Genomic DNA, 22,604 nt, shown 5'->3' on the forward strand with positions numbered 1-22,604 from the left:
CCCAGCGCAGCCCACGGGCAGCTGGGGAGACACCTGCATGGGTCCTCATTCTGAGCTGATCCATCATCCTCCAGCTGGTGCCCCCTGTGGCCAGGTGTGTGGTGGGGGTGGGATGAGCCTTCCAGGCTGCCCTGCCTTCACCCCCCTTCTTGGTGAGACTGGGGATTGTGAGGTTGGCTTCAAGATGCTGAGGAACCAGTCCTTGACCAGGTTGGGGTCTGTCAATACAGCCCCCCAAAATCTCACTCGGCCTGTGGTCAGTTCTAGCCATTGGCCAGGAATCAACTCCCGTGAGGGATTCATCCCTTAGCAGCATGGTGGGTGCTCACCCATCCCCCTTGCCCTCTGCCTACACCTCCAGGCTGGTGACCAGCAGTCTGCGCTGGGGGCTTGGGGTCTCAGCTTGCCCCTCGTGTGGTGCCTGTGACGGGCTGGGGTCCTGTTCCCAGGCTTGTCCCTGCTCTTGCTTGTACTAAGTATAACTTGGAGTGAGGAATGTGGTCTTTCCAGCCAACCATTCGACATTGAATTGTGTCACCACATCCCCCACACACAGACATGTGAAGTCCTCACCCCCAGGACCTCAGAATGGGACCTTTGGAAACAGGTCTTTACAGAGGTCATCACGTTAAAATGAGGCTATAGGATGGGCCCTAATTCAATATGACTGGTGTCCTTTTAACAAGGGGAAATGGGGACACAGACAGGTGCGCACAGCTGGAAGGTGGTGTGAAGAGTCACAGAGAGAAGGCCATGTGAAGACGGAGGACCGGAGTGATGCAGCCAGCAAAGCACCAGAAGCTGGGAGAGGCCAGGAAGGATTCCCCTACAGGTTTCTGAGGGAGCAGGGACACCCTGATTTTGGACTTAGGGCCTCCAGACTGAGAGAATGTATTTCTGTTCTCAGCCACCTGGTCTGTGGGACTTTGTGACAGCAGCCATAGGAGAGAATGACAGACTGCCTCTTCAGGGCTCCTGATTTTCAGACGGGCCCTGGATCCTGGTATGGGTTCCCTTTGCCTTCATCCATCCTAGCATTGCCCGAGTGTATCGTGCAGACACGCACAGTCTGTTTTAGTACTTGGCTAGACACTGTCCAGTCTTAAAGATCCTAAGGCCCTACCATAGGTGTTTATTTTCACGCACATGGGTGTTCGGGGTGGCAGGCAGCTCTTCACCGTGATTTAAGGGCGTAAGTCCCCTCCCTCTTTTTACTCTGCTACCCCCTAGGGCCTCAGGGTTCCCCTGCATCCAGCAGGTAGATTGGGGAGGAGAGTAGAGAAGGTAGACCTGCTTCCTCAGCACCACAGCAGGAAAGGGACACACATCACTTCCATTCCCTTTTTGTTGGTGAGAACTTGCCCCATGGCCTCTCCTGAGTGTAAGTTCCAGCGAAAGCTCCACACTAGAGAGGGGACCGAGAATCTTCACGGGCAGTGAGCCGTCTTGGCCACAGCCAGCCCTTGTGACAACATGTTTTGGTTTATTGTTTTTCAGTTTCCTAAAACTAGCTTTGCAGGCACATGGTCAAAGGTCAGTGGGCAACAGGGTGACTCCTCAGCACTATGTAACAGGACTGTAGCCTTTTCCTGGGGCCGGGGTTCTCAGTCCCCACAACCTCCAGCCAAGTCCACGGCGTGGTCCTGCCTCCTGCAGCCCTCCTGGTGCCAATCTGCTTTCCACCCAGACTCCAGCTTGGAGTGAGGGGTTTGGTCTTTCCATCGTAAGAAACAAGCCCACGTCATATTGGCTTAAGGGAGGCAAAAGGGAAGAGCCATGTAGTGGCTCAAATAGCATGTCTACCAAGACACTGATGTAACTGTCACCAGGACTTGTGTCTAAGGGGACTTCATTCTTGGGCACACTCTCCCCTGCTGTTGGAAAACCTCTGCAGGCCCAAGTTTTCCCACCAGTTTAGGCATGAGGCATGGCAGGATTGAAAATCAGCGCCTCGGCCCTGGCAGCTCCTGTAAAGTCACAGGCTAGCTCTGCCCTGCGTCTCCTTTGGCACAATCATTGACCTGGGGAGCTGTGCCAGCATGAAGCTAAGGAACGAGGTCAGTCTTCCCACCAGGCCATGTGGCCTGAGGGTGGGTGCCTTTGAAGAGCTCTAGGCTGCCTCTGTGACTGTCCCCTCAGCCCTCAGGACCCTGGCTCAGAAGTCATGCCCTTGACCTCTGGTCACACAGGGTGTGTTAAGTGTTGGCCCTCCCTTACCCCCTGGACTGTGCCAGGCACAGCACAGGCCTGAGCGTGTGGCTGTTTGACAGGAATGGGAAGCTGCCCCGAGGAGTGACACCCCATCTGAGGTCTCTGTCCCACTGGTGGGAGCAGAAGGTAGCGCCCCAGTCCAGCCCTAGGCTAATCCTCATCTCGGTTTAACTCTGGCACCAACTGGCCTACACGTGCCCCAGCTCTGTGCCTCAACTTCCCTGTCCTCGTCCAGGGGCCCTTGGACTGTTAGTTGTCCAGGGAGGCAGTGCTGCCCACCCAGCTGGCTGAGGTGCCAGCAAGGCCTGATTAGCCCATTATGCTGGGGGTGGAGCCATCCCGAGAGGGGAGCAGCCCGCTGAGGTCACCCTGGACACCGCTCTTGGAAATGCTGCTCCTGCCCTGCCCACAGAGGAGCAGGCCAGGGTGTGGGGACAAGGACTGGCTCCCCGGAGGCCTGGGCGTCCTCCATGCCTGAGTCAACGCAGCACATCCGTCCTCCATCTCCCTGCCTGGGCCTCACCCGCCGCCCCCACACCCCTCCTGCCCTAGGGACGCCAGCCAGGAGGCTGCCGGCTGACGCCGCTGCCTACCTGGGGAGGAAGTGGGCTTGGCAGGACAGGGCAGGCCTGGTCCGCAGTCCTTGCTACGTAAGCCAGGGAGACCAGGGCCTGAAGACCAATCAAGGGCTTTCATACCTTCATTTATTGGCACTTGAACCCTGAGTTCCTCAGTGGTGCTTTGGCGCCAGCTTTCAGACATTGGCACTATAGTCAGCTGCTGCCAACAGTTCTGTCTGGCTCACAGATTCAACTGGGGAATGCAGCCACCACAGCCCTCATTCCCAACACTGGACGCTGGGCCCGGTTGGGCCCCCTACATGTGTCCTCATTTGGGTAGAGGAGCTGTTGCCCCCTGCTGTCCCCCGAGTCTTCCATTCAAAGCCCCCTTAAGTTGGATTCCGCAGAGCGCTCAAGCCAAGGGTCTCGGCTTGTCCACGAGTCAAATCCCACGAGTGGTGGGATTCGCTGGCCTGCGCAGGGTTGTGCCCTGCTGGGTGGCGGGCTTCGCTGGCCTACGCAGGGTTGTGCCCTGCTGGGTGGCGGGCTACGCTGGCCTGCGCAGGGTTGTGTCCTGCTGGGTGGCGGGCTTCGCTGGCCTGCGCAGGGTTGTGCCCTGCTGGGTGGCGGGCTTCGCTGGTCTGCGCAGGGTTGTGTCCTGCGGGGTGGCCTGACCGGGCTGCCCCCGGAGCATGGTTGGCTCCATTGGCAGCACTCGTCGCCTGAAAGCTGTAGTTGGCTCTGTTGGCGGCGCGGGGGCCACTGCCGGCCGGGGACTTGGGCGGGCTGGGCGGCTTGAGCGAGCTGACCGCCCGGATGAGGCCCATGCGGCGGCGGATGGAGTGGTCCAGGTTGATGGTGCAGCGCAGCAGGCTCTGAGCCTCGGCCACGGTGAAGGGGAAGTCGGCACCCAGGAAGCGCTCGAAGAGCTCGGGGTCGCCGTCCAGGTCAAATACATTCTGCAGAGCCTTCGTCATGGTGTGCAGCTCACTGCTGTTGTCGCAGAACACGTCCCAGAGGCGCTCGCGGGCCTCGTGCGCGCCCCCGGACTGCTGCCGGTCCTCCAGGCACTGCAGCACCCAGCTGAGGCGGCAGGGCCACTGGTTGGCGAGCACGACCCAGGCCACGGCCTGGCGCGGCGTGGGGCCTCCGAAGTCCCGCCGCTGCTGCTGCAGCAGGCGCACGGTGATGGGCACGGTGTTGACGATGCGCCGCATGGACACCACGTTGTCCGGCACGTACTCGTAGAGGCAGTCGCGCTCGTTGTGCAGGCAGAAGAGCGCCTCCTGGATGCGGCGCGCCGCCTCGGCGTCGATGCGGCTCTGCGTGCGCTCAGCCCCCGCCTGCATCTCCACCGCCAGGAGCTGCGCGCCCTCGTCGCCAACCGGGCGCGACGGCTGCAGCTGGCGCGTCATCTCGCGGTAGAGCAAGTCGTCGCGGCTCTGCACGGCATCGTGCAGGAACTGTAGCTTGGTGCGGCGGCCCATGATGGGCACGGAGAAGGGCAGCGTGACGGTGCGGTTGAGGAAGAGGTAGCCATTGTCGGCCGTGCCCTTCATAGAGCTGGCACTCTCCAGGCACGCGGCCAGGATGCTGGGGTCCACCACCAGGATGAAGATGAAAGGCGCGTGGCTGTCGGACAGCAGCGTGTTGATGGCGTTGAGCACGCCCACCACGCGCTCGGGGTAGCACGTGTCCAGCCCGGTGACCTCCAGCACGATGCGCAGCCGGCACCGCTGGTAGATCTCCAGGAAGCACAGGAAGTCGGTGAGCAGCTCCACCTCCTTCTTCACCTCGCACATGAAACCCAGCTGGCTGCCGAACTTCTCATGCGACACCAGCCGTTCGATCTTCTTGCGCTGGCTCACGAACAGGTGCTTGCCCACCGAGTACACGGCCATGAGCAGCCCCGAGCCTGACAGCGTAGTGGCTGCACCGCCGAACAGCCGCATCAGGCTGCTGCTGGGGCCGCTGTGGCTCGGCGCGTGGGTGCCCAGTGACAGGTAGAGCAGGGCCACGCCGAGGCCCAGCGCCGCCACCAGCACCACCAGCGCCAGGCACACGCGGCGCCGGCAGTGCCACTCGCGCTGGCGGAAGGCCTTTGTCGTGGCTGGCCTGTTGCCCAGCACCGAGTACAGGCTGAAGGGCAGCGCGCCGTAGTGGTGGCGGATGCCCTCACACAGTGTGGTCACCAGGCCGGCCCACAGCTTGTCGGCGCCCGCATACTGCCAGGCGCTGAAGCGGATGAAGAGGAACTTCACGTTCTTGCGCCGCAGGTGCACCTCAGTGATGACCGGCTGCAGGAACACCAGGTACCACAGCAACTGCGGGAAGCCCCAGCCGCGCACTGACCGAGGCCGCCACTGCACGTGCTGCAGCAGCTCGGCCTCGCGCTGCGTCGCCTCCTGCTCCATCAGCTCTGCGGGCGCGGAGAACGAGGGGGTCTGCGTGAGCAGCTGGGTAGTCGGGGCGGGGCTCAGGCCGGGGGCGGGGCTCGGGCAGGGGCCTGGGTATAAGAGGCAGGGCACCGCGGAAACCGCTGGGACAGGTGCTGAAGGTGCAAAAGGTGCAGAAGGAGAGGCCTGGAGCCGGGCTTGGACCGGAAAAAGTCTGAAGGCAAGGCTGAGGGTCGCAGTATAAGTAGAGCCCCCAGAGGAGACAGGATAGGAAGGGACAGGGAAGGCTCTAAGGCAGGGGTGTCCAAACTTTTTTCAACGTTTTTTACCAAGGGCCGTATGCGGTAAAATACACAAACAGCCGGGCCACTCACTCGAGGTGAAGTACGTATTGCCTCACCTGGTTTACTTAACTAAATATATTTTTGGAATTTGCTGCGGGCCAATATAAAATGGATCGCGGGCCACAGTTGGCCGGCAGGCCGCAGTTTGGACACCCCTGCTCTAGAGTGAAATGGATGTGAGGTTTTGAGAAAGAGAATGTTGGGTAGCAAGGGTACAGCCTTGGTCTGATTTTCCTGGCTTACTGCTGCTCCTCCTACAGCTTTCAGCTCAGCTGTCTCCTCCAGGAAGCCCTCTCTGATCCCCAGGCTGGATCCGGCACCCCCTGGCTTCCCTGTTGCAGTCGTCTCACCCATTTTGAGTCGTCACTGTGTGGGGACAGGTGTGTCTCCCTTTCTGGCCTGTGAGCCCTTGAAGGGCAGGGCCCTGGTTGTCTTGGTCACTGCATGTCTGCTGGGCACCAAGGAGGTGCTGGGGGGATGTCTGAAGGCTGGATCACGAGAGGCTGGGGCAAGATCTGTCTGCCGTAAGGTCAGTGAACGAATGAGAGGGAATGTGTCAGCCACCTAGCACAGAGTCAGTGCCTCGGATGCCACTTCCTTTTTCCTCATCTTTTCTCCTTCCCAGACTCTTGTGTGTTGCTCTGTGATAAAACAGGGAAGGACTTGGGCTTGTTTAGTAGGTGCTCACCAGGGCTGGGCACACGGAAGTGAGTCATCGCCTCCAGCCCCTCTGGCCACAATTGGGGCTGGGGTCTGAGCTCTAGTGGTTTGCACCAAGTCCAGCCTGCTGCAGATCCTGGCCAGATTTCAGCTCATATCTTTAGTTAACACCTACCTATTATGGCTCTTGTGGGCGCCAGGCCTGAGCTAGGGCTGAGGAGAAGAGATGGGTCTGGGGAACACAGAGGCCAGTAGAGACTTGGCAGGACCTGCAGCTTCAGTGAGGAACCTGGGCTTTCCCCCTAGGGTGCTGGGAAGCCATAGAAGGCTTTTGAGCAGGGGAACTACAGAGCTTGATCTTAGAAATCTTATTTTAGAAAGATTCCTTGAAGTGGATTTGGCAGGGGAAGGGGGCGAGACTGGAGGCCAGGAGGCCAGAGAGGAAACTGGAGCGGGAATCGCGGGACAGAGACTGTGGGCATGGGCGGGATCTGGTGAAAGCTGAGTTATGGGCATTTGCACTGGGGAAGACGGGGCGAGTGGATCTGGGGGAAGCCTGGGGCTGGGCAGGAACCAGACGCTCTGTTTCTTGTACCCCCACCCCTAATACACACAGATCCTCACCAGTGATCTTGTCCAGCATCATGTGGAGGCGGCAGCCAAAGGGGGCATAGAAACCCACGGTCACAGGGACGGGCACATGGCAAAGGGTCTTGGCCAGGCAGCTGCAGTAGACATCATCCTCTGTCAGGATATCTGGGGGCCAGGGTTGGAGAAGGGGTAGAGGTGGGGAAACTGAGTCAATGAGGCTGGCTAGGCACCACCCTCCTCCCATCTGCCCTCCAGAGTGCCTGCCTCAGCCCCTCCCTGCACAGCCATCCTCCCCAAGGTGACTCAGGTCACATGTCAGATGGATAGGGGTTTCTGTGGCAGTCCCCTCCTTCAGCGCAAGATGTGCCCTTCCGGGCCCCCCAGAAGCTGACCCCAGACACCAGGCAAAGGCTGGGAGGCTAGACTACCCCCATCCCCAGCCAAGAGGCCTGTGGAATTTGACTGCACTGGCCCTGGGGTCACCAGGCCATGGTTCCCCTGGGAAAAATCTTCAGACTCCAGATTCTAGGACGCTTGAGTGTCAGCTCTGCTAGCCTGGCTCCAGCATGAAGAGGCCCCAGTGACCACAGGCTCCTCTGTTTCCTGTCCACCCTTGACCTCTCTTCCTCTCCATGACCCCATGGCCAGTCATGAATCCTGCCCTGAGCCCAGGCAGACCCGTCTTCCCGTCCTGGCCCCGCCACCTTTCTCTGCATGACCCTGGCAGGCTCAATCCCCTATGAATGGGGTGGCAGAGATGCTGGGGGCATAGATGGGTGTCAAAGGGTCTGGCTGGGGACAGGAATGGCTGCTCGGGGCACAGATTCCGGTTTAAATCCTGGTACCAGGCACAAGCACCGTGGTGTCCTCTCTGCAGGGGATGTCCTGCCTCCTCCCTGGGGCCCCCACTGAGCACTACTTCTTGGACCTAGAGTTGGGATACCAGAAAGGTAGGGCTCAGTTTTAGGGGGGCACTGGGCCAGCCTCACAGTACATGGTGGGGATAGCACACCCACTTTCCGAGGGGTTGTGGGCTGTAGGGACCGTCGCTCACTGAGGGCCAGCTGGGCCTGGAGGCATAGCTGGGAGGCCAGGAGAGCCTGGGACAAGGTCAGCTGAGGGGTGGTGGCCAGTGCAGATCTGCTTCCACTCTGCCTGATTGGGTGGGTGACCTCACCTGGTTGAGCCTCTCCTTGACTATGTGTGAAATGGGCATCGTGGACCAGAGGCTCCAGTGACAATGCTGGGCCTGACCTGAAGCCCTAGTCCCGGCTCAGCTGTTTCCAGCCAGACTTGGAAACCACCCACGAGTCTCTACCTCTGCAGTCAGGCCAGCAGCACCTCTGGCCTGACTCCTGCGTCCACCGCCACCTCCCACAGTCCATTCTGTCAGAGACTGAGGCAGCTCCCGTCCCTTCTGCCCTCTCTGGCTCCTTCTGTCCTCTCCCCCTCACTCCCTGCACTCCAGCCACACTGACCTCCTTACTGTCTCTTGAACAGGCCACCTCCGAGTCTGCATTTGCTGATCCTGCTACCACTTACTTGAGAGAACGGCTCTGTCGTTGCTCAAACGTTGCCTTAATGAGGCCTTGGCTGATGATGCTATTTAGTTTGCAAACCCTGACGCTCTCTATCTCCTCTGCTGTATTTTCCCCCAAGTGGTTCTCACGGGGTGATGCACTTTTAAATATTCCTATTTCTCTCGTTTCCTGTACCCACGACCCCCCACCGCCTATAGACCGTGAGCTCTGGGAGGGCAGCTGTCTGTCTGCCCTGCTCCTTTTGCCCCTCCCCCCCCAAAGAGCCTGGCATCCGCAACAGGCACTTCGTATCGTCACAGAAAGAATGGGTGGATCCCTCCCCTTATTGCACTGCTCTCTCCATCACCCGGGCCACTCCCTACCTCTTGCTGCTGCTGCTCACTTGACCATCTCCCCCACACCAGAGCTGGCCAGCAAGCTGGTGCTCATCACTCCTGCCCCATGTGCCCCATGGCCTGCGGGGCCAGGGGACAGAGCGCTACTGAGACAGAAAGCAGAGTAAGGGTGTCAGCATAGGGAGAGAGCTGGGGCCCAGGCCCCTGGCCAACCCATAATGGAGGTACTATGGACAGGCCGGGTCTGGAAGCCTTGGATCCCAACAGACGAAGCAGAAGTGGCTGCCCCGAGGCCCAGGGTCAGGGACAAGCGCCTTCCCAGACAGGGACCAGAGCAAGGGATGAGGGCAGGCCCCAGGCCCGGGTGGGAAGCGTGGCAGCAGAGACAGAGCCCCCAGGAGGGCTGGGTGAGCACCGGAGCTGTAGGAGGTGAAGGGGCCGCAGGCTGCTGGGACAGGCAGGGCCCGGGCGTCAGTGGGCCTGCTGGGCTCCAGGAGGGTGCCGGCTGTGGAGAGCGGCGCTGGGCCGCTGCTGGCCATGGCAGGTGCCGTGGTGGGTGCCAGGGGTGGCTGGGGGGCGCTGGCCGGTCTCATGGGGGCAGTGGTGTTTGTAGGTGGCCCCTTCTGGCCACTGGGAACAGGACAGAGCCGCTGACGCAGGGGGCTAGGAGGTGGGGGCCAGGGCTGCCGCTGCTGCTGCTGCTGCTGCAAGGTAGGGGGCCTAGGGCCCCAGCAACAGCCCCTGACACCCTCCCGGTAGCTGTGGTAGGCCAGCTGCCACCGCCCGTGGGGGGGTGGCTGACAGGGCCCATGGGCTTGAAGGGCTGCTGGGTCATGGCACCACTGGTGACAGCATCCTGGAAGGAAGGAAGTAGGAGGTGACTGGGCCTGGGTCCTGTACCCCTGGGGGGCACTGGCAGGAACCTGGTTGGGTCTTCAGATAGAGGCTGGGGCTGATCCTCGGCTGAGGCCCAGAAGTCAGAGAAAAAGCGCGGAGGGCTCTGTGCCCCACCATGGGTCAGGGGAAAAGAGCTGTAGGGCTTTACCTGGGCAAGGGGCTGGAGAGGGGACGACACCCAGAATCTCGGCTACTCCTAATGTCTTAGTCCCTGGGGTCCCCGTGGGGGTGACAGGAATCCATGGGGAGCTGGCCTGGTTAGTCCAGAGGCAGCTAGAATGATGGGGTAGGGCAGGGAATGGGAAGATGGGGGCATCCGGGCTCCGGCCAGGCTCGGGGCAGGGGGCTGCCCTGGAAGCTGCAGGTCACCCCAGGGAGCTGTACCTCATTCATACATGTTCACTTGGGGGTTTCACTTTTCTATCCCTCCTCCCACCACACTGCTCCCGAGGTTGGGGGGCAGTCCCCACGGCCTGGAGATTTGGGGAGGTAGACTTCTTCTCATACTGGAGGAAGGGCAAGTGAGGTGGGCCCTCCCTGCTGTCATGCCCGGCCTAGGCTCCCACCTTTGGGCCCCCTGGGGCCCGTTGTCCCCCCTGGGCCCATATGCCGAAGCCTCTGTGGGGAGTGCTGGTGGCTTCTGTCCTGGGTCTGAGGTTCTGCTCCCCCATCCAGTCAGCAGTCCCCCACTACAGCCCTCTCTCCTTACTAGGACTCCCCCAGACTGAACGCCTACCTTTTTGGTGTCCCAATTCAGGGTCCAAGAAGTAGCTCTCAGTGAGGGTTCGGGGAGGCAGGGTGCCCTTAGCGAAGTGGACAGCATAGTGCTGGTGCATGGCGGCTGGGAGCCTCCTTGGGGAGGGAGAGGGTGGTCTCAGTGCCCAAGCCTCTGCGGCACCAGCAGCAAGAGCCCACCACAGGGACAGCCCCGTGACCTCGCACAGGTGAGAGACCCCATCTCCGATGTTGGGGTCCTGAGTCACCCAGGTAGGGCGGAGGTGCTCTTCAGAGTAAAAATGAGAGATCAGGATTGAGTGACAGGTGGCCAGATTCGGGAGAATGGAGAGCGGGGGCGGGGGGGGGGGGCGCGGTAATTTGGGGTGGGTGAGATTTCCAAAGGTTGGGTGATTGGCTGTTTGGGAGCTGCTTGGAGTTTCCAAGAGACCAGGATGTGGGTGGTGAGCAGATGTGGGCTGGGGAAGCGTGGGAGCCGGTGGGTGGCTGAGTAAAATTCAGGAGAAACTAAGCATTGGGGCTGTGTGCTGTGGGAGGTGGGGAGCTGGTGCCATTTGAAGGACGTGCAGCCGGTGCACTGACAGCTGGGGGCAAGGAGCACCAAATAACTGAATCTCAGGGCTGGGTACATTTGAGGGGTTGGGGGGAGGGGAATCTGGGGGTGCAAATGAAAGCAGGGTGGTCCAATTTGGGGAGAGGCTCAGCATACTCAGGGTAGACGGGTTGCCCTGGGTGTAAAATGTGAAGCACCAAAAGCAGAAGCGAGGGAAGGATGCTGTTTGGGGGGTAGGACAGGTGAAGCCAAGGGCAGAGGAAATTAGGGTGGTGAGAGTTGGGCCTCAGTGAAGGTTGGGGGCCCCTGCCTGCCATCCTCCCAGCCTGGGGTCCCCCATACCTGATGGTGGCCTCGCGGCCCCAGCTCCCTGCCCCGTCGAGCTGCTGTGCCAGCCCCACCACCCAGCAGCACAGGCTCAACTGGTGAGGCCCGGAGCTGAGAGCCCAGCTGCCCAACCGGTTTGCCCGCCCAGTCCCCGCCCCTTCCCCCTGTCATACCAGCCCTGTCCTGCTGCTCTCTGCTCTTGAGGACTGGGGGCTCCCTTACCTTGGGTACCGTGCAGGAGCCCAGTACCCAAGGTAAGGGATGGAGATGCCTGGCCACAGTGCTACCTGGTTGGGACCTGCCAGAGAGTCTACGGGGGCCAGCCCCTGGGCACTTCTGCTGTGGGTGGGAGGGAACCTGGGACAGTGATTGAGTCCAGGCCAAGAGAGGACGCAACGCTGGTTCAGATGCCAGCTTTGGGGCCTTTGTGACCTTGAACAAGTGACTTCACCTCTCTGAGCCTCGGCTTCCTCATTGCTGAGTGGGCCAGTGTTGGTGCCTACCTCTCGTGGTTGTCAGGAGCCCGCTGAGCGCAGAGCTTGGTACATACTAGTGATGACAGCAGCTAACATTTGCCGGGGGCTGAATGACCCATTTACCAGGCAGCTCTGAATGTTTCAAATATAACACGCTATGTATGATATGAGGGCTTATCAGGGGCTCCGCATGGAGCACACGCTTTCCACACAGTAACCTCACTCTTCCTCACCACACCCTGGTGGGGTGCATGTGTTGCCCACTTCACAGGAAACTGGGGAAACTGAGGCCCAGAATGGTGAAGTTCCTTGCTGGGTCATGGAGACAGGGTGGGACCTTGAAAGCAGGCAGTGGTCTGTGCTCAGGCTCTCCCTCCTGCCTGCTGGGAGGCGGGGGGCTCCTTGCAGACATTTGTCAAGAGGTAAGGGCAGGGCTGGGGCTGAGCAAGGGGGGCCTGATACCATGGGGGCCCTGCCCTCCAGGGGTCCTAGGCTGCCAAAGAGTGGCCGCCCAGGGAGATGGGTCATCTCACAGGGACAGTGCCCAGGACAAGGGGTTCAGGACAGAGGAAACTCACATGCCCTGCAGGGCAGCCATCCAGGGGGTCTGCCTGGTGACCAAATACTGTCTCTGCCTGAGCTGGTCTCTCTCTCCTCCCCCCCGCCGCCTTCAAGATGTTTCTCCTGGGAGGGCTTCTTCCCTGTCCTCCACCAATTTGGGACTGTCATGACGTTACCCCCCCCAGTATGTCGCCTCCCCCCCAGCCCTGAGGGAGGCAGGGCTGGTATGTCTGAATAGGGGTGTCTGTGGGGAAGGCGCCTCCAGGATGGGCCCGAGCCTCTTGAGGGCAGGGCTGGGCCCATTCCCCCACCCCCACCCTCACACACAGGGTTTAGCTGAGTAACTGCAATTCACTTGGCCAGCATCTGCCCTGCTCTGTGCTGGGCAGGGTCAGACCTGGGGAGGGACTCAGGGGTGAACAAGTAAACAGCTCGGGCGGGATGAAGCCATGGAAGGGACCACCAGGGAGGATGAGTGACTGCTCAAAGACTGGGTGGTTACTGGACACGCGAGAGGGAGCAGGAGTTTGGGGGTGGCTGGGGCAGGGCAGCCCCAGCCAGGAATGGCATGTACAAAAGGTACGGAAGCAGCCCAGGGAATCTGGCCCTGGGTGTGTGGGCAGGGGAGGGCAGGCCAAGGCAGGGCCCAGACTCTACAGAGGCAGAGGAGCCCCTGCTCTCGGGGTGTTTTAAGCAAGGAGACCCTTCCTCGTCCCATTTGGGTCTCACCCCAGCCTCGGTTGGCAGCTCTGAGGCAGAGGTACTTACCCACATCAGGCAGCAGGTGGCAGAGCCCGGGCAGTCCAGGTGTGTGATGCCACAGGTGCTATGAATGTAAGCGGGAGACGGGGCTGGGGGGGAGGATAGGGGCCCACTGTCCTGGGTGTGACTCCCATGGGCGAGGCATGTGAAGTGTGTACGCCAGTGTGTGGGGGAATGAGGCTGTCTGGCCCACCTCCATCCATCCCGTCTTGGCCATGTACCCTGCCTGCACTTTGGGCACCTGGCCTTGCCCCCCAGGGAGAGGCCCCACTGGGTGGAGGGCAGCCCCACACTTGTTGACGCTGGTGGGGTAGCCAGGCCAGGGCATTTGTGCAGGGAGGCGCCACGCTCCACAGCTCAGGACTGAGGGTGGAGGGGGTCCAGAAGGGGAGCAAATGAGGGGTAAGGGGCTACACAGGGTGTTCTGCCCCCCCACACACACCCTGTAACACGGTCGCTTCACAGACGCCCCCTGCCCCCTCACCCCCGGCACTCGAGACAGTGACCTCTACCTCCACTTTGAATCTGGCTCCACAGAGAACCTTTATTGAGTATCTGCCAGCAGTTTGTGACGTGTCCCATGGTGGCTGGGACCACCCCGCCCTCAGGACACCCCCACCTCCCTATGGCACCCACTTGTTGAGCGCTGTGGTGCCCTGAAGCAGCCTGACCCCTTGCCTCACTCGTCACCCCCGGAGTCTGGGATCCCCAGCACCAGCCCACGGGCCACCCCCAAAGGCAGCGCCCTGGGGTCCCTGGGCCAAGGTGGCTGAGGCTCAGCTGGGGCTGGGGCCATGGGGCTCCTTAGCATCTCTGGATCACCACCTGGAACTTACCTGGAAGAGAAGGGCTGGCTTTAGCTGGAGGCTGGGATCTGAGAAGAGGCAGAAAGCACCCAACAGCTCAGGCCCTGCGCCAGCAGCCTGGGCGGCCTCACTGGTCCAAGCGGGTGTGCTCCCGCCCACTGGCCTGCATCCCAGGGCTGTGTGGCCAGGGGCACGAAGATCAAGCATGTAGGTTTCCGGGGAGAGGCCCACATGCACGGGCCTCTATGGCATGTATTGCTCAGGTCCTAACTACTTGGGCCCCAGGGCCCCCCATGGGTGGGCCTGGCAGCCCAGAAGAGGGAAAAACAACTGGAGGGAAGCAGAATGGAGCGTTGGCTGCAGGCTGTCCCCAGGCAGGAATGGGCTTCAGCCTGTCTGATGGAGGGCACTGGGGGGTCGGAACACCCCCTCATTCAGGCTGCAAGTTATATGGGGTCTGGCTGCCTTTGGAGCCCCCATTTGGATGACTTCTATTATGTCGACCTGGGTTCCTGTTCTAGGAAGACTGTTGCGACCACACCAGGTTACTGAGGGTTCTCTCTGGGCTGGCGAACACTGCGGAAGCAGGCTGGGGGACCTCAGGGGCCAGGGGCACGGATGCGCCACACCTACTGTGCGGCCTGGCACATACCTTAAGTTCTCAGGGTCTCAAATTCCCCACCTATAAAATGGGGCTCAGTGGCGCGGCCCTCGGGAGAAGGGAAAGGGGAGCTCTCCAGCCCCCACCACACTCAGGAATGGCAGGAGTCCCCCTTCCAAAAAATACTCACAGGCTGGCAGGGCTGCCACGGAGGCGGTGACCAGGCTCTTGATGCCCAGGGTGCTGAGGGCGCCACGTAGGATGCCGCAGGTGAAGGCCAGGAACTGGGGGGTGGGGTGGGGTGGGGGCACAGGTCACTATGGGAAAAGGAGAGACCAACACCCAGGACCGGAACAGGGTCGCACTGGGCTTTGGACTTCAGTCGGGTCAACCCCTTGGCCTGCGGGGAGGCTTCCATTGGGGTAGGAGCTGGGTAAGTAGGGGAAGTGAAATGTGGGTCTCTCTCAGCACCCCCATACCTTGGGTGCTTCCTCCAGATACTGCAGGCCCGAGGACATCCGGATGAGGAGGGGGAAGCTGTTGTCCTGTAGGACGTAGGTCCCCTAGGGACAGAGGGAGGCTGTGGGGGCTGGCGCAGTGCCTGCGCATGTGTAGTGGGGGGAGGGAAGCGAGGACGTCCAGAAGGACGCTTCTCTCCAAAACACTGTGGTCATGGTCCCAGGCTTCAGAGCTGCAGAAGGGCCTGCGGGCTTCCAGGACCTGGAGTCGCCCAGGGGGTGCCGGTCCTACCCCTCTGGCTGCATGGCTTCCCGGGTAAAAGGAAGGGTCCCCGCTTCCCCAGGTTGTGGTGAGAAGCTGCAGACCTGGCCTGAGAAGTGGCAGCAGGGCCGGGCACAGCGTAGACACCTAATGGGAACTCTGACGTGGCTGAGACAGGCAGTGTCATGCCGAGGCAAGAGGCTGCCAGCCGTAAGGCCTGTCTGCTCTGGGGCCCATCCTGGGAGGCTCGTGGAAACTCTGGAAACAGCCTCAACATCCCACTGCAGCTGCCTCGATGTTCCTGCCTCCCCAGTGGCCAGGCCCCATGGCTGGGTGGCTACAGCCTCCCTCAGTGGAGGCACCCCTCCCAGAGCTTGTAGACTTCACCTCTGCCTGCAGCTAGAAGCCAGGTGCTGGGCGCGGGCACACACCTGATGATTGGTGCGGAGGCTGTCCATCTGCTTTTGAAACACGGCCACCCACAGGTCTTTGCACAGGAATTTGAGGACATCTAGCTCCTCTCTGAAGGCCAGCGTCTCCCGGGGTAGCCTGGGAGGCAGCAGCAGACACTTGGGCCAGGCCAGGGTCAGGGAGCCCAGGGAAGGAAGGATGGAGGAAGCCAGGATGGTTCTTCACCAAGTAATGCACCTTCCCAACGGGGGCCAGCGGGGGTGGGGGCAGGAGGGGCCGGCGCTCACCTCTCGGCCATGGCCTGGCCCACGCGGAAGCCCATGCCCTCCAGGACCGACAGGCTCATCTTCTGTCCCTAAAAGGCGAGGGAAGAGAGGCTCAGGGGCCCTTGGCCATCTCCAAGCGGGAGCTCCCGGGTGGAGTGGCCATCCTTCCAGTTCAGCACTGCCGGGCAGGGCAGACTCCAGCCTGTGGAGTGGGGCTGGCCTTGCCCCTCTGCCCCGTGGCCTCTCCACTCCCTCACCCGCCTCCACAGACCCCATCAGCCCTCAGGACCAGCTCCCCCTTGCTCCAGGAAATATGGGGGTGTTTCCCCCACTGAGCTTCACCCCTGCTCATTGTAAGCACTTTCAGGGTACAGCCTTACAACTCCCTAGGAGACAGATAGACTCTGATCACCCTGGAAGCTCAAGGTGACTTGTCCAAGGGCTCATGGGCGGCAAGGCGTGGACCCAGCGCCGTCAGCTGGGGGCTGTAAAAGTCAACTACGATCATTATACCTTAAATATCAATCAGCCAGGAACCCTGGGAAGGACGCACAGGGGCTCTAGAGGGAGAAGTTCCCTTGGGTGCACAGGGAAGGAAGTGGCAGCCAAGAGGCATTCTGGAGGGCAGGCCAGGGCCCCACGGTGGGAGGGGGGCAGCCTGGCTAGAGGAACGCAGACTTGTAATTTTCCTTTGAGTGACCTGGAGAGCGCTGAGGGAGGGAGGCCCAGGTTGGGGCATCAGAAATACCAGGTGGGCCTGTGGTGTGATGCATCAAGCTTGGAGATAGTGTGGCAGAGCCGAGGTGGGAGAGCAGAGAACCCTGGGAGGGAGGCAGCTGGCTCTCCTGGCTGGCTCCTCTCGGGAGGCCAGTCCCTAGGAATGAGCCCCTTCAACCTTCCCCCACCTCCTCTCTGGCCACCAGGTTCATTTGGGAATGACATCTCCCCAGGCTCAGGCCATCACAGAGGGAAGGCTCAGGCTTCAGGCCTTTCCACTCACCGTTCCCTCTGCCCGACTCCTACACGCCTTCCTTACCCCACTCCCAGGATAGGTGCGCAATGCAGGCCCTGCCCACTCTGTGTGTCACTGAATGGGGACACAGGCCTTTGCGCCTGGGAGGTGCTCAAGCAACAGACGCTGAAGAGTGATTTCTATACAATCATGAGGACGCCAGAGGGAGAAAAGCATGCCCTCAGCTAGGCTGGGGAGCACTCCTCTAAGGAAGGTGAGTGTGAAGGAAGAGATAAGCAGGGGACGGAGTGGGTGAGAAGGCCCCCCAGGCCCAGGCCACAGCCTGAGAGGCAGCAGAGTCCTCAGCTAGGCTGGGGAGCTCTGCCGGGGAAGGGGGGTAAGGGGCGGAAAGGTTTCCACAACTTTAAGTTTCCCTTCAGCGAGCTTCAGACTGCCTGGGCTTGAATCCTGGCGCCGCCACTTACTGGATGGGTGACTGTGGGCAAGCCATCTCACAGCTGTGCCTGTTTGCCCATGTGTGAAATGGGGCCGATGGCAGTCCCTACCTCACAGTGGTGTGACAGCTCAATCAACAGGGGCCAAAGTGTCTGCTGAAAAGACTGGGTGTGGTGTGATCTGGGGAATAATAAGAAAAGGGAGGGAAAAAGAGGAAGTAGGAAGGGAAGGGCCAAGGAAGGATGAGCAGATGACAGGGGAAGAGAGGGTGGAGGAGGAAGGGAGAGAAGCCGGTTCACCTGCCTCTGTCACAGCCCGTCTCCAGGGACTCTGCAAAAGCTCTTTGGAGATTAGGGGTTTATCACTATTCCCAGGGAAGGCAGGGCAGACTCTCCCATTCATTGGAATCTTCTGGAGCCTGCCCGGAGCCAGTGCTGAGTTTACACAACAGCCCCCTGAGAGGAAATGGGATAATTAGGAACAGAGGGGAACCCCTTCGAGGAGGCTTATCAGTGTCGGCACCAATGGAGCCCCACACAGTGCGGGCACTAGGAGGAAAGGACAACCAGACAAAGGGAAGTTCTTGGAAATGAGAAAGATCGTAGCCAAAATAAACATCTATTAAAAGGGAGCTGAAAAATAGACAAATGCGTAAGGTGAAGCTTCCCAAATTGTCCAGAAAAAATCCTGAGGTAGAAAAAAATGAGAGAAAAGTGGTAAGACATGTGGAAGAGATTCAGAAAGTCTAATATTCCTCTGAGTGCCAAAGAGCCGTGTGGACCAATGCGGGAGAAGAAATAATCAAAGAGATAAGACGACAAAAATGTGCTGAGCTGAAGTTAGAGTCGAGTATTGACAAGGAGAAGGGCCACAGAGCTCTGAGCAGGACAAATGGAAGACAGAAACCAAACGCCCTCTCTGGCCCCATCCTGAGCACTTGAAAAGGAGAAGAGCCAGGAGAACATTTGAGACTGAAGAAGGCAGGAGTCGAGTGACAGCTATGTGCCTGGCTGCTTCCTTTCTTCACCAGCCCTGCCCTTGGTTAGTTGTGAGCTTCAGTCCTCACCTGTGGCAGCCACTCTGAGCAGACCCAGACAGGGGACTAGGGAGGGAGCAGCCCTGGTTCCTGCCATAAGAAAAGCATAGGGGGAGGGAAATGAGTTCTCAGCGTCCTCAAGGTCACTGGCCCCAGAAGACTCAAAATCAGTATGAATAGTGGACAGGTGAGTGAGGAGGGGTGAGGGGGAAAAGCCAGCACAACTCCCACCCTGTTGCCCTGGGCTGTCCTCTCCCGTCCTGTCGTGTCCTCTCTACTCCCAGTGGTCGCCCAGTCCTACCTCCTCCACCCCTAAGTTTGGCCCGCCCAGGCCTCTGGTCCGGGCTCCTGCAGCAGCAGCCCTTCCCACCCAGGCTCCATCCAGCCGCATTCACGTGGCCGGGGATCTTTCTAAAAAGCCAGTCTGAGTCCGGCACACAGCAGTATAAGTCTGTTAGGGCTCCCGTGCCCTCAGGACACAGTCCCAGTTCCCCTGTGGGCCCAGAGACCCACAGCTGGCTCCCAGTCTCATATGTGCTGTGCCCCCTCCAGGGCTCTGCCAGGAACGGGGAACTGGTTGGTTTCCCAGGTTCTGGCCAGGACCTGATAGCTGTGACAGTGGTACCTCGGTTTTCGAACATAATTCGTTCCGGAAGATGGTTCGAGTTCTGAAACATTTGAAAACCGAGGCATGGTTTCCCCATAAAGTAATGCAAAATGGATTAATCTGTTCCAGACCTTTAAAATCAACCCCTAACCCTGCAAATTTAGCATGAATTTTACTATCTAATGATACCATAGATCCATACAATTTACGGTGTTCATAAACCGAAATGTTCGTCAACGGAGACATTCGAAAACCGAGGTACCACTGTACATGCACCCCAGGCCCTTCTGAGAGAAAGGGCCGGCATGGGCACTCACTGGGCCTTCGTGGACAGAGTTCTGGCCAGCAGTGCTGTTCCTGGGCCACCTGCCAGCGCTCACAGTAGTGGATGACAGCTCATTATCTACGTGCACAGGAATTCACTCGTTGGCCCACAGCTCCCCTTTTCTTTAAAGCTACTGAGGTGGAGAAACCACAGCCTCCTCCTCCCTGAGTTTTTCCTGCTTGGAGAACAAAGACCCTTTGACATCCTGGCTCCTCTGGCCAGTCTTCCATTCTATCTGTAACCATTCAGAAGAATCCATTCAATAGCCACAAATAACCAGGCCGGATGTGGAGATCACAGAAGCTCCAAAGAACGACTGGTTCCCGGGTGCCTGTGCCGTGGGGATAGAGGAAAACGAGCCACCGTTCCTGTCCTCAAGGAGCTCTGCAGTGGGTGAAGAGGCAGACTTGATGCCGACAAGTTTTGGAGCCCGATGCCTGAGTCCTGATTTTGCCTCTGATCATGGCTGTGTGGCCTTGGGAAAGGCCCTCCCTCTCCAGCACCTCAGTCCTCCCTCTGTAAAATGGGACAACACCTACCCAGAGGACTGTTCTGAGGACTAAATGCAATAAAATATTGTGCTGGGGACACCGTAAGTACCCAGGAAACAGGAGGCCTGCATTTGGTTCAGACAGGACGCTGGTTGGACCAAAGATAAGGAACAGAGAGAGGAGCAGTCAGGAGCAAAAGAGCTTTGTGGGAAAACAGAGCAGTTTCCCACGACAAGCCCCTGAAAAACGGGCTTCCAGGTTGAAGGAATGTGGGGACACTGCCAGAATTCTCACCCCTGGCTGCACCTGGAACCACCCAGAAGTTTTTCAAGGCCTGCCGCCCAGGTCACATCCCAGCCCTGCTCTGTGGCAATCTGTGGTGTGGAACCTGAGCACCGGAATTCCAGGGGCAGCTGGGTCGAGGGCCACTGGCACTCGTGTGCTCTGAAAGTCCTGTGGTGAGCAAACTTGAGGAACCCAGTGTTCCCCAAACTCGCTTGACCACAGAAACCCATTAAAATCCTCCAGGAGCATTGCAGGGAAATGTAGGCCAGGGTTTATAGCACCGGCTTTGGAAGTGGGAGGCCTAGTTGCATTCCTGACTCTGCCACTTGAGAGCGAGCACTCCAGCCATCAAAGCCTCTGTTTCTTTATCCACAAAGGGGAGTATCATGCCTACCTCTGGGCTTTGTTAGGAGGATCACAGGAAATCAGGAGAGTTAAGCCCATGGGAAACACATGTGGTAGTTGCCATTATCAGTCACTACTAAGTGAGTCCCCACCCCACCCTCCATAGCACAGGGGCTGCACCTACTTCTTCAACAAATCCATGCTGAGGACGTACTATGTGCAAAGGACCTACTGTTCGGTGATCAACACAGACCTGGTCCCAGCCCACACAGCGCAGTCTGGTGGAGATGGATGTGATTCAAAGGATCATACAGATACATAATTCAGATATGTGTACTTACTGAGTGTGATGCGGGCTACCAAGGAAAAACCAGGAGGGAGGCTGCAAGAATGTAACTTCTACTGGAAGTCAGATCCCCGACTTCTGGGGACTCATGGGAGGCTTCCCTGAAGGGGTATTTGAGCTAAGATTGCAAGGATGAATAAGTGTGAATGCAGTGAAGATGTGACAGGTGAAATGAGCTGCGAGATGAGGAAGGAGGCTGGTGCAGAGGCGGCAGGGGAAGGGACAAGTGGGAAACACTGAGACAGCAGAATGGTTAGGGCTGTTTGAGGGCTGGAGGTGACAGAAAAGGCAGATGACAGAGACTACTGAGTTTCCAGCATGAAAGCTAGGATGGATGGGCTGCTGAGACATCGCAACCTTGTTGAAAGAATGAACTCGGAAGAAACCACGTTGAGATCATAACACACAACAGCCTCATTAGGGCTCCTAAATTGGGAGGAAAACCTAAGCCAACAAAAATGTTTTGTATAGAGGTGATGATGATCACGGTAAAACTAATAAAGAGAAACGTGACCACAGCCCCCATTTATTAAGCATCTATTCTCTCCTTAACCCTTTCTTCCTTGTAACAGAAGAGCTCCCACGTTTTGAGGGCTGATTATGTGCTAGACCTCTCACTAAGAAGTCTGAGCTCATTTATTCTTCATAAGGACTAACTTCCAAAATGCTAAGCATGTTCCTACCTCAGAGCTTTGCACCTGTTGTTCCCTTTTCCTGGAATGCTCTTCCCTCAGCTTATCCCTGGGGCTTGCTTCCTCCTTTCACTTCCTCAGAAATACTCTCCTCCACCATCCACCACTTGATCCCACTTCTCTCCGACTTTACTGAAGTTTTTTTAACAGAACTTTTCACTAGCTGGTGTCAGTATTTATTGTTTGACACCCCTACTGAAATGTGAGCTTCTTGAGGACAGGGAAACAGTGCCTGGAATATAACAGGCGCTCAATAAGTTTGTTGAATGAATAAATGTCCCACTTGGAGATTCAGGTGCTTTTATGATGCCCTTTTTTGCCCCCCTTTCTTCCGCCTCCCCACCCCACTCTGGTTCAAGCGTTTGTTGTGTAGGACACAGCTCCCTGGCCCATGCTGGTATTATGAGCCTTGCGCTCCCCCTCGGCTGAGGCAGTTGGTCACCAGTCGTGGGTCAGCTGTTCACCGCAGCTCTTGCCAGCTGCCGCCTGCTCACAATGGCTGCCGGCCACTCACGCTGGCCACCGGTTGCTCAAGGCAGCAGCACATGGTAGGGCAGCTCACGCCAACTGCCAGCTGCTCCCGGCAGCCCAGCTCCAGGGAGAGCTGTTGTTCACAATCTTAGCTGTAGAGGGCGCAGCTCACTGGCCCATGTGGGAATCCAACCAGCGACCTCCGCATTAGAAGGACGGCGCTCCAACCACCTGAGCACCCGCCGGCCCATGATGCCCATTTTATAAAGGAGGAAACTGAGGCACAATGCGATGAGTCAATGTCTCTAACACCTAGTGAGTGGCGCAAGCCACTTCTGGGATTCAACCCAGAAGTCCTCAGTACACATCCAATAATGGTAATTATTATAATTACTACCCGCTCACTCTGTGCCAGGCTTTGAGCTAAGAGCTTTACCCCGAACTGTCTCAATTCTAGAAACAACACGCGAGACAGAACTGGCTGGGACCCCTTTTCTGCAGAGGAGGAAGCCAGCGCCCCAGATCGCCCTGCGAGATAGGGGCGGGGCCGTGGTTCGTGCCGCGCCCACCGCGCTCCTCGGGGCCTCGATCCCGCCTTCCCGCCGCGGTCCGCGCCTCCACACCCCACCCCCCGCCCCCACCACCCCCGGGCCCGGCGCTCACCCCGGGGCCGGGGTCGGGGTCGGGGTCTTGCGCCCACAGCTCCGCCACCATCTCCGTGTGCAGAAACTCGAACAGCACCGCGTCCGCCATGCACCGGCCTCGCGCGCCCAACTACCGCCCAGCGCTTCGTGCTCTCATTGGCCCAGCTGAACTAGCCCCGCCTCCCGCACCCAGGCGCGAGT

The 22,604-nt window shown here is 59.1% G+C and overlaps 1 protein-coding gene and 1 long non-coding RNA gene across 8 annotated transcripts; both read right to left on the bottom strand.

Moving 5' to 3' along the window:
• Window positions 1-1,956: 1,956 nt before the first annotated feature.
• On the bottom strand, window positions 1,957-22,583 carry LOC117034531 (trafficking protein particle complex subunit 6A). Of its 7 annotated transcripts, XM_033127563.1 has the most exons (9): window positions 22,423-22,583; window positions 15,775-15,842; window positions 15,508-15,625; window positions 14,836-14,919; window positions 14,547-14,640; window positions 13,786-13,823; window positions 12,956-13,013; window positions 6,796-6,927; window positions 1,977-5,190 (listed from the first exon to the last, which is right to left on the bottom strand). In XM_033127563.1, the coding sequence occupies exons 1-9, from the start codon at window positions 22,510-22,512 to the stop codon at window positions 3,287-3,289; spliced, it is 2,586 nt and encodes an 861-aa protein (XP_032983454.1). In that variant the 5' UTR covers window positions 22,513-22,583; the 3' UTR covers window positions 1,977-3,286. The 7 variants fall into 7 exon arrangements, with proteins under 7 accessions (XP_032983455.1, XP_032983458.1, XP_032983456.1 ...); XM_033127564.1 differs by lacking the exons at window positions 14,836-14,919; window positions 15,508-15,625; window positions 15,775-15,842; window positions 22,423-22,583 and adding exons at window positions 9,054-9,494; window positions 10,272-10,387 and having other exon boundaries at window positions 1,957-5,190; window positions 14,547-14,585; XM_033127567.1 differs by lacking the exons at window positions 14,836-14,919; window positions 15,508-15,625; window positions 15,775-15,842; window positions 22,423-22,583 and adding an exon at window positions 10,272-10,387 and having other exon boundaries at window positions 1,957-5,190; window positions 14,547-14,585.
• Window positions 15,963-21,527, bottom strand: LOC117034535 (uncharacterized). Its single transcript, XR_004425104.1, has 3 exons — window positions 19,122-21,527; window positions 18,228-18,287; window positions 15,963-17,616 (listed from the first exon to the last, which is right to left on the bottom strand). It is a non-coding gene; the product is annotated as an uncharacterized LOC117034535 (long non-coding RNA).
• Window positions 22,584-22,604: the final 21 nt, after the last annotated feature.

This window comes from Rhinolophus ferrumequinum, chromosome 15 (genome assembly GCF_004115265.2).
Source record: "Rhinolophus ferrumequinum isolate MPI-CBG mRhiFer1 chromosome 15, mRhiFer1_v1.p, whole genome shotgun sequence".
In the NCBI taxonomy this organism is placed as follows: domain Eukaryota; kingdom Metazoa; phylum Chordata; class Mammalia; order Chiroptera; family Rhinolophidae; genus Rhinolophus; species Rhinolophus ferrumequinum.